This window comes from Mauremys reevesii, linkage group 26, assembly GCF_016161935.1.
Source record: "Mauremys reevesii isolate NIE-2019 linkage group 26, ASM1616193v1, whole genome shotgun sequence".
Classification (NCBI taxonomy): domain Eukaryota; kingdom Metazoa; phylum Chordata; order Testudines; family Geoemydidae; genus Mauremys; species Mauremys reevesii.
The window spans coordinates 6,063,571-6,073,577 of record NC_052648.1 but is presented as its reverse complement, the minus strand read 5'-3'; the positions used below and the strand labels follow the sequence as shown (position 1 = coordinate 6,073,577).

The 10,007-nt window shown below is 60.5% G+C and overlaps 1 protein-coding gene across 6 annotated transcripts; it reads left to right on the top strand.

The window, feature by feature from the left end:
• The first annotated feature begins 12 nt into the window (after positions 1-12).
• LOC120391565 (insulin gene enhancer protein ISL-2-like) lies at positions 13-9,467 on the top strand. Of its 6 annotated transcripts, none has more exons than XM_039515305.1 (6): positions 13-113; positions 3,227-3,450; positions 5,272-5,455; positions 6,132-6,379; positions 6,779-7,032; positions 7,948-9,467. In XM_039515305.1, exons 3-6 carry the CDS (start codon positions 5,355-5,357, stop codon positions 8,149-8,151), a joined length of 807 nt encoding a protein of 268 aa, XP_039371239.1. In that variant the 5' UTR covers positions 13-113; positions 3,227-3,450; positions 5,272-5,354; the 3' UTR covers positions 8,152-9,467. The 6 variants fall into 6 exon arrangements, with proteins under 6 accessions (XP_039371239.1, XP_039371242.1, XP_039371240.1 ...); XM_039515308.1 differs by lacking the exon at positions 13-113 and adding an exon at positions 2,038-2,459 and having other exon boundaries at positions 3,227-3,336; XM_039515306.1 differs by lacking the exon at positions 13-113 and adding an exon at positions 2,038-2,459 and having other exon boundaries at positions 3,227-3,395.
• The last annotated feature ends 540 nt before the right edge of the window (positions 9,468-10,007 follow it).

Sequence of the window (10,007 nt, the reverse complement as noted above, 5' to 3'; positions counted from 1 at the left end):
CCCAGGGGAACCCCTGGCTGAGGGAGGATCCCTCAGTGTGGCCTCGGGGTCAGGGACTTGGGAGCCGTAGGTTCTAGTCTGGGTTCTGCCACGGCCCTCATACAAAACCTTGGGTAAGTCTCTGTTTTCCCTCCCACCCTTTGTCTATTTAGGTTGGGAGCTGGGTGAAGAGGGGGCTATCTCTTGCTCTGGGTCTGTGTAGCACCCAGCACAATGGGGCCCCGTTGTGCTAGGCACCGGCCGGGCCGGGCCCACCTTCGGGAAAGGCCGGCTCTGCCCCAGTGAGCCAGGACAAACAGGCCAGAGCGGATACCCAGGGGAACCCAGAGGTGTAGGATTAGCCCGTGGATAGGGAGCTGGTGAGCCCAGTGGTCCAACCACCTGAGCAGTTTGTGCAGTTCCCTTGGATCGGCTCCCAGAGCTGTTCCTTCCCCTGGTGCTGAAATCCCTCCCCATGCGTGAAGCGGGCGGCGTAAGCAACCCCTCCTGATGCTGCAGGGTCCTGCGCTGCTTCCTAGTTACACAGAGCAGGTCTGTGTGCTCAGCCCCCTCCCCCCATTTCTCCTAGGTCAATAAATACCCCCCCACAGACACACACAATGGTGAGAGTCACTCCCACCCGAGCCCGAGCCTGCAACAGACACGGTCTCACTGAGGCTGTGTCTACATTACAAGGGCTGCAGCAGCACAGCTGCAGCTGTGGGATGGACATTGGGTATCACCCCAGAAGGGATTTTTCCATCACCATAGTTAATCCACCTCCCCGAGGCCGGATGAGATCTCCCGCCGACCTAGCGCTGTCTACAACAGGGCTCAGATCAGCTGACCTACATCGCTCAGGGGGGTGAATTTTTCACACCCTGAGCAACACTGCTAGGTACACCTCCGTTTTAGGTACAGCTGATGCTTTGTGGGGAGATGAGCTTGTGAGGAAGGATCTCTTTCCTCACAGCTTGGCCAAGCAGACAGGACCGGAGCCACAGGGTCAGTTAAGGATGATGGGGGATGTCACATTGGTTCAAGCCTCATACGGACTCCTGCTCTCCCTGGCGGTCCGTGGAGGGACGTCTTTCTGTTCTCTCCTTGGACAGCCCCTCGCACACTGGGGTCCTGCTCCATGACAAGGGTCCTGCAATACCCACAAATATCTGTCCATGCTCAAAATAAACACTGGACGCTCTATTTTCTGTACATCCAACCTTAGCCATCCATCAGACAGCCCCCACCCCCCACCCCGCATGCTGCTCTCAGCTGCCCGGCCTACCAGCGTGCATCTTCATTGGCGGCCCACAAGACAGGAGACCTGCAGGAGACCTGGGTTCTGGTCCTGGCTGTGTGACTCAAACAGCTTCTTTTCCATACAGATCTGGGGTCCCTGGGGGTTCTGGGTCAAAGGACGAAGGCCCAAACCCCAATTAGGTAATCCGGCGGTAGGTGCGGGATCTACCAGGCACAGGCTCTGGGTGAGAGTCACCAGGTCCAATTCGCCTCTCACCAAGGTTTAGCTCCACTGATCCCCATTTCCAATGGGCAATTCCGAGCAGAAACTGCTTCCTCCCCAGCCCTAACCCAAATTCCCTCGAGGATCTGGGGCCAAAAGCTGGGGGTGCACAGAGGGTCAGCCTGCACCGAGCTCGGACCCTGCTGGGCCTCGCCGCTCGCTCTCCAGCTGGGGAGGGGTGCGGCTGGCGTGTGCTCAGGTGGGGCAGGCTGTAGGCTGTGGATGGAGGAGGCTCGGTGGGGCCGTGCCTCGGGACTGCAGAGCACGCTTCACTTTCTCTCGCTGTTTATTAGTTTTCAAACCTCAGTGTGAACGTGAAGCGTCGGGATTGGAAACGAACGTCGGCCAGGGAGTACCGGAGAAGGAGCACCTCAGTCGAGATCTGCAGCCCCCTTGCTCCCCTGCTATTCCAGCTCAGGGCTCTCCTGCATCTGCTCTCAATGCACACTCTAGGTGCCCCCATGCCCCCCTCTGCTACTCTGACCGCTCCACCCTGGCCTGCCTGTCCTGGGAAGGCAGTCGAAGCTCATGCCGAATCGTGAGCGATGCAATCCAGCAGCCACCGGGGCTCTGCTGAGCCTGGCAAGACCCCCACTTGTGGCTAGAGATGGCTCTGAACCGAAGCCGCGCATCTGAACAGCCCAGCTTCCTGAAGCTCGGATCCAGGTCACGCATAAACCCAAACCTCATGCAGAACAGGCCATCTTCACCCGGCCGCTCCCCTTCCATCACGCCATGAGACGCCCCGTTGCATGATGACCTTAGCAAAGTCCTTCCTTGTCTTCCTCCCAAACTTTGCCAACCTCCCCCCGCCCCAACACCCCCGCTTCTCTGAATGACTCACTGGAGCCGAGGGCTAATAATGAAATTGATTTAATATTCAGAGGTTGCTCTGTAACAAGCAAAGGACATTCTCCCCTCCCTCCTCCATCTCCCCCCACCACACAGTGCAGACCAGGTAATTAAAAGCAGGCTGGGATTCATTCCCGCTTGGTGATGGATGCATATGCTAATGAGCAGTGAGAGGAATGCCTAGCAATTTTCTCCTGTACTTTAAGTCTCTGTGTCTGCCCCCCTTTCCCCACCCCATCCACCTCTTGCTTTGCCTAATTCCAATAAAGGCAGGAGGGGCTGAGGCGTGGTTTTAATTTGCAAGGCAAAGAGAGCGCCCCATTATTTATTTATATTAATCCCTGTGACCGTCCTGACGGTGCCTTTAATCAAAGGGGAGAGGCGCCCTTCGATGCTCTGATTTGGACTCTTTCCGTCACCCGGGGTTGGGGGCCGGAAAAAGCAAAAGCAGAGACAAAAGCCACTTGTCACTTCCCCCACTTTTGCTTTGTCCTGGATCATCCACGGTAAATTCTAGGGGGAAGGGCTGGGATCACCCCTTCTCTGTCCCCTGCCCCCCTAAACATCAATGCATGATCCAGCTTCTGTTCCATTGCAATCAGGTCACCCGCATGAGCGCGATCAGCTAGTTACCAGCGACAGCCACAAACTGACCGCGTCAGCCACTCACCCTCTCTTCTGCGCTGGGACCCAGGCTTCAGATTCTGTTGTCCATGCCACGACTGCAGGATCCAGGGCAGGATTTAGGGAGCCCCTGTAAGCCGGCAGCGAGGGAGCCAGAGAGCGCCCCAGGGTCTGTCTCCGTCCAGTAGCCTCAGTAAAGAATCCTCTTTCTAGTCACTGCCGCCTCCTCCCGCCTTGTCTCTGCTGCAGGATAAGCCACATGGCCAAGCAGGGAGACGATGGAGGGGAGAGCGACAGCTACGACAGGAAGACAGAATCAGAACAAGAAGCTGGCCTGTTTCAAAGCCAAGAGGACTAGAGTGAGCCAGGCGGATTTTCAGGAGCGCTCGGCATTGCTGGCAGTGGGACCGGCTGCTGGGTATTGGTCACTGTTGAAATTCAGGCCCCTTTTTGACCTACCTCCCGGCCACACGGTAAAGGACCCATTGGGATGGATTTAGGCTGGTTTGACATTGGATCTGTCCGCTGCCATGGCTGCCATGTCAGGGTTGTGCCAACCCGGCAGAGCTCGCCAACGGCTTCGTCCGGGCACGGATGTGTCCCTCTCTCACTTGTATTTTATGGTTCTCTCTCTATTTCTGCCCAAGGCCCATAGAATGGGGCTCCACAACTGTCATCTCTGGGGGAGTTCCTGGTTCGGGGACCGGGGGGCAGTTGTCCATACACCATGGCGATGGGTGCAGTGGGGAACGAACTCTGAACCTGGGGAGGTGAAGGGAGCTTGGACTGTAGCAGCTTAAAGTCCAGGTTGAGGTCTTGCTCTGGAGCAGTGCCACTGTGGCCACCAAAAACGACCTCAGGAGGTGTGAGGCACGGTTAGCGAGCCCCTCGGCAGCTGGGAATCGACGACGCCCTGTTGACGTCAGCGGGGCCGCCTGACACCAGCAGGAGAGCTGGCCCCAGGCCGGCAGCAAGAGGAATCGAAGCACTGGGCCGGGGTTTTCTAGACCAGAGCGCAAGGAGCGGGGCTGGCGGCGCAGCCTAAGGATGCTGGGGAGAAGGGGAGTGACGTTTGTGCCTCGTGAAGGGTAATTTTCCTAAGAGGGAGGCAGCTCGTGGCGTCTCCTTAATGAAGGGGCGGGCGGCCTGTCAGGGAATTAACCTAACAGATGGGGGCCGAGTGGGTATAAAGGGGGGCTGGCCCCCCCATGGACTGTCAGGGAGCGAGACGGGACAGAGCCGGGAGAAGATCGGGGAGTGAGACAGAAGGAAGAGCCAGGCTGAGCCAGAGAAAGCGAAGGGCGAAGCCGAAGAGAGGGAAGGAAGAGGCCGAAGGCAGGAGGAGCAGAGAGGGCCAAGGGAAAGGAAGGCGAGAAGGTGGAAGAGAGAGAAGGGAAGAGCCGAAGGAAGGAGGACGGGATGGAGGCAGGGGAGGAAGAAGCCTAGAGGAGAGGGCAGGGAGCCGGCCTCATGGAAGCGGGGCCAGGGCGAGCCCACCCCTCTGGGAAGGAGGAGCGGAGGGCAGGACAGAGGGTCTGTGTGCCCGGCTGTGGGGAAGGCTCCCAGGGTAAGTGACGCTGATGATGACCATGGAGGGATTGCGTGGCTGGGAATTGGGTTCCCTATGGCACAGAGGAGGTTGAGTTCTGGCCTCAGGTCCCCCACGCTACTGGGAGGAAACACCTCCACCTTTGGGCAACCACAGGGAGAGCGTACAAGGGCCGGGTCTGATCCCACAGCAAGGGGGTCACAGGGCAGGTGAACCCCAGATCCAGCTTCCCCCTGCCGTTGAGACCCAGCCCCGCTGGGGGGGAGAGGGCAGATCCGTCTCCCAGACTCCTAGAGCGTCACCAAGGGGCCAGGCAGAGCCAGGTGTATGTGACCGCGGCCCCCGGCTGGTAAAGATTTCCAGTGACGGCCGAGCTGAGCTGGGATTCAGCCAGCAGCTTCTTCCCAAACCGGTTCGAAAAGAGCCATGAATCCATCTTCTTCCAGCGCCAGACAGCTCGGGCGGCAGCTCAGGGGACGGTTCTGGCTGGATCTTCTAGCTGCAGAGTTTTGCTCCTCTCCGCTTAGCCCGATCCCCCGGGTCCTGCCTTGTGGAGAGGGACGAGGGTCTAGTGGTTAAGGCGAAAGAGAGGAGACTGCAGGCTGAGAGGGGAGCGGATTGCTCCCTGGCAATACAGGGGCTCTCTGGCGCTCTGCGTCCACGCCGCTCTCTGTTGGGCCCGCCGGCGCCCCGGTTTCCGTGGGGCGCGGCTGCTAAGTGCAGGCTCCGGTGCCGTTCTCTCTAGGCGCCAGGCCGGCGTGCGCCGGCTGCGGGGGGAAGATCAGAGGCCCCTTCCTGCTCCGCGTGGCGCCCGACACAGAGTGGCACATGGGCTGTCTCCGCTGTAGCTGCTGCCGGCTCAGCCTGGCGCACAGCCCCACCTGCTTCCTGCGCGACGGCAGGGTTTACTGCAGAGCCGACTATCTCAGGTAAGGCCCCGCCTCACGGGGGGACTGACCCCGGGGCCTCCTGCTCCAGCCGGCTCATTTTAACCTCTCTGTGGAGCGACCAGGAGGGGGCGACAAAGCCCCACGTCGACCCATGATGGGTAGCGGCTGGCTGAGCTGCTCCAGGGCCGTGTCTCCCCTGGGGCCATCCCCAGGGGGCGAGAGAGGAGCTCAGCGCTCGTGGCGGCAGCTGCGGCCCACGGTGCCCCCTGTTGGTGGTTCCCACGCTGCGGCACGGAGCTATCATGGCCGCTGGGTGTCCCACATTGATTAGGCGGCTGAGAACCGGCAAACTCGCTGCGCCTGGGCCAGCACGTTCCCATGCTGGTGTGAAACAGGACAAAAAAACCCACCTTGCGCAGATGCTGCAGGATGGCCAGAGGCTGGGCGACCAATGGCCTGGGGCTCCCCTCGAAGCCAGCCTGGGGGATGTGGGCAGAACCTGGAAAGGGCTGGTGTAAATCGCCCTGGCTCTAGGGACGTCACGGGAACAAGGCCCATTTTACACCAGCTAAGCAGCTGGCCCCTTGTCCCGGTGGAGTTGCTGCAATGGGCTCCCTCGCCACCCCCAGGCCCATCCGTGCCAGGCTTGCTGTAGTGAGCTCCCTTCCCCTATGCACCCCATGCCCCTCTGTCTCTGCCCTCCTCTCCCCTGCAGGCTCTTCTCCACGAGATGCGCCCGCTGCCGGGAGACCTTGCTGCCCTCTGACCTGGTGTTACGGGCCCGCGGGGCTGTCTACCACCAGGCCTGCTTCCGCTGCTCCCTCTGCCAACGCCGGCTGCTGCCCGGCCAGCAGTTCGCTCTGCGGCCGGACGGGTTGCACTGCCCCATCCACCAGTGGCCTGGGCAGGAAGGGGCAGGGCCAGAGGTGCCGGTATCAGCCTGGACCAAGTGGCACCGGTCAGGTAAGCTCTGGGCCGGGTCGCTTGCACAGAAGGGGGATCCCCATGGGTAGCACTAGAAGAGGTCTTGGTACAACCCCATGCTGAGCTACCCAGGCACAGCCAGGCAAACCCGGTTAAGAGCAAGGCGGTGGGTTTGCCTCACTGTCCATACTCCCGGGGGGCACGCTGCGGGGGGGACCATGCAGCCGGGAGGGTATTTCACACAGGAGCTGGCCAGCAGCTTCCCATCTCTGCTATCCGGATTTGAACTAGCCCCCTAGAGGGGACCGCTTCCCTAGCCCACTCCCAGTCCCCCGACCCCACGCTGAATGCCAGTGCACCAACGCTCCCCACTGCCTGGTGTTAGCCGGAGCCCATCCTGCTGGGGTCTAAAAATCCTGCCTCTTTCCCTGCCCCCAGCGACGGGCTCCAGAATCCCCGTGGCCCAGGGCGGCTCAGGGAAGCTGACCCGCGTCCGCACCGTCCTGAACGAGCGGCAGCTCCAGGCCCTGAGCTCCTGCTATGCGGCCAACCCTCGCCCTGACGCTGGGCTGAAGGAGCAGCTGGTGGAGCTGACCGGCCTCAGCCCCCGCGTCATCCGAGTCTGGTTCCAGAACAAGCGCTGCAAGGACAAGAAGCGGAACCTTGTGAGCCAGCTGCAGCCGCCGCCCCTGGTAAGAGGGACGTGCCGTCTGTGTGACTGTCCAACCCAGGCCAGGGAGACCGGAGAACAGAGAGAGCCACAGGGTCTGTCTGTGTCCAGGAGCCTTGCTAGAAAATCCCCTTTATACATGCTGCAGGAGAAGCACAGCACCATCCCCATCAGGAATGCAGCAGCATCTGGTTCACTATTGAGTGTGCAACTGTCACTACTTACACTGGTGAAATGAGCCTTGCAGGATGGCTTCTCCATTCAAGCTTCCTTTGTGGGGTCACAGCCAGGCGTGGCAGGGTTTGGAGTGGAAATCCTGGAAGAGAAGGTGTAAATCGGGGCGGGGACCCCAGGGAATCTTAGGTTTGCAAACCTCCCAGCCTATTGTGTGGGTTCCAGGTTGTGAAACTTTTTACCTGGGATTTATGCTCAGGGAAGGAGGATTCAAAGGAAAATTCCTGCAACGTTTGAGCTGTGCTCCGTGTAGTAACCCTCCACCTGTATATAGTGCTTTTTATCCCTAGAGCTCAGAGCCCTTCTCACAGGTGGGAGACCCCATTTTACAGGGGAAACTGAGGCACAGAGCAGGGTAGGGAACTTGCCCAAGGCCTAGTGGCACACCGAGGACTAGAACCCAGGAGCCTTGGCTTCCAGGCCAGTTCTCCCGTCCACAGGCTATTCTGCCGCCCAGGTTGGCCCTGTCCGGCCCAGCCCAATCGGAACTGCTGCTCGTATTAAAACCCCGTCCAAGCTTGAATCGCTTTGTCCCCCGTGCGGTGCCCCAGCGGCGATCTGGAGGGGAGCTTGGTCTCACACCACCCTCGGCCGGTGAGAGCCAAGCGCTGAGGCGCTTTTGTGGCGACGTGCCCACTGGGCACCGGGCTCGTTTCATGGATGGTGATGTCACCAGGCCTTCCTCTCTCCGGTCTCGCCGCAGAGCCTGCAGGGTGCCGTGGGGACCCGGATGGTGGCCGCCAGCCCGCAGCCCCAGGACGAGGCGTATGCATGGAGCCCGGTGGAGGTTCAGCGGGGCAGGCCCTCCTGGCAGCTGGTGAGCGGCACCGAGGAGGCAGGTTTCTCCCAGCTGCTGCGGCTGACGGACCCGGAGCAGCTCGGCTGGGTGGGCTCCGTTCTCCGCTAGATTCCTGAGCCGAAGTCCAGCGCAGTCAATGGAAGGGGGGGATCCACTCCAGTGACTTCCGTGAGCTTTGGGTCAGGCCCCACCTATACCGTGTGACTTGAGGGGTAATTCACACCCCCCCTCACCCCCCGGCCCGCCACATCCACTGGTCACGGTGAGTTCTAGAGACACACGCCCCCTCCCCCGCTGGGTCCAACTCCACGGATTGCACCTGAACTTGCTCCTCGAGGATGCTGGCCTCCCTCCCCGGCCAATGCCTGCAGCTTCCCCAGCATGCTGCCTCCCCATCCCCCCCTCTGCTCCCTCCCCCTCTTTCCAGAGGGGAGGCCAGACCCCCCCAGCAGAGCCCACCGGAGGCAGTGAAACTTCGCTGCAGTCCAGGGAGATCCTGCCCATTCACCCCAGCTGAGGAACCAGCCGGAACGGGAATGTTTAGCTCTGGGACCAGCCCGGGGTCTGGAGCAGGGGGCCATCTCACAGCACTTCCTCCTGGCCTGGCCTGGCCCAGCAGGCTCCTACCTGCTCAGGTTCTTTGCACTCACTGACTCTGGGCACGTCTGCGCAAACCCGCTGCCGCGAGTCACGCTCCCGGGGCCTGGACTCCGACGCCCGCCCCGTCCCCAGGCTTTGCCGCTCCAGGCCCAGCCCCAACAGCGGCACCGGTGTTTTTAGTGCCAGAGCACAAGCCGCAGCCCTGGGCTCCGAGCTCGCTGCCATGGGGCTCGGCTTGCTGCCCAGACGTCCCTCTGAGACCACGACCCTGCAGTGAGAGTCCCATACGGGAGACCTGATTTAGTTAATTTCCCAGCACCAGACCCTTTGTCCCCACAGCCTCAGCCCTTCAGCTCAGTCCTCCAGCCCTTCCTCCCAGCCTCCTTCCCTGGATAACTTGGGGTGCTCCCTGGCCAGTAGAGAGCAGCAACTCCCAGGGCTGGATCCCTTCTCCAGCATCTCTTCGTCTCTCCCCCATGTCTCAGCCTCTGCCCTATTTATCTCAGAGGCCTGCTGGGGTCACATGACCCCTTTTCCTCACCTGGGCAGACCAGTTATCTGTGTCCCAGGTGTTTCTCCTTAAAGGGCCAGCTCCCTTGTCACCCTGCCCCTCTGCTCCATCAGAGCAATGAACCTCTCTGGCTGTTTTACGTGCATCTCAAGAGGGGGGTAGGATGAAGGACCCTGTACAAAACCCAGCCGGACCGTCCTGTGCTCAAGCTTTGGGAGACTTTGGGCAAATCACAGCCAAGTGGGAGATTCGGGGTGGGGGTGCAGTTTGCAGGGTCAATGCACATATTTGGGGCTGATGGGGATGTGGTTGTCTGGGGGGTTGCAGGGATTTGGGGGGTGGGAGGTGAGGTAAGGAGGGGAAATGTCGAACCAACTACCCCTCAAAGAAATCTTAAAGCCAGGCCTGATGACACGGCCTACCCAACACCCTGCAGCGTGACCGGCCGGCCTGGTTAGCTTATGTGACAAGAGTGCTCTGCCTCTGGCTAAGTGTAAACAGAACAGGTGACCCGGGCGGCGCTCAGGAACATGCACCGTTGTTCTGGGGTTGGAAGCACCAATAAAACATCTTGTGTCCTGCAAATGGGCTCCCTCCGTGTCGCTCATTACGTCAGCCATTGCCAGTGAATGCACCCCCTCCAGCTCCCCCTGCTCCAGGGCCCTGTTAGTGACACGGACAGTAATAACCTCCTCCTCCAGCTCGTAATCCTCTGGCAATCCTCTGAACACCAGACTTACGAGAAAGATAATCCTCCCAAGCCCGGGCTCCCTCTTGCCAGCACAGGCGTTAATGGAGCCGGAGGCCAAGTGTAATCCCGCCAAGCATCCGCTAGGTGTCAACCCACTCAGTC

What these genes read in the sequence shown, in the direction of transcription:
- LOC120391565 (XM_039515303.1), top strand. Translation starts at nt 4,448, where the DNA reads ATGGAAGCGGGGCCAGGGCGAGCCCACCCCTCTGGGAAGGAGGAGCGG. An exon ending in TGCAGAGCCGACTATCTCAG is followed by an intron (nt 5,456 to 6,131) that starts GTAAGGCCCCGC and finishes TCTCCCCTGCAG; the next exon opens with GCTCTTCTCCACGAGATGCG. An exon ending in GACCAAGTGGCACCGGTCAG is followed by an intron (nt 6,380 to 6,778) that starts GTAAGCTCTGGG and finishes CCCTGCCCCCAG; the next exon opens with CGACGGGCTCCAGAATCCCC.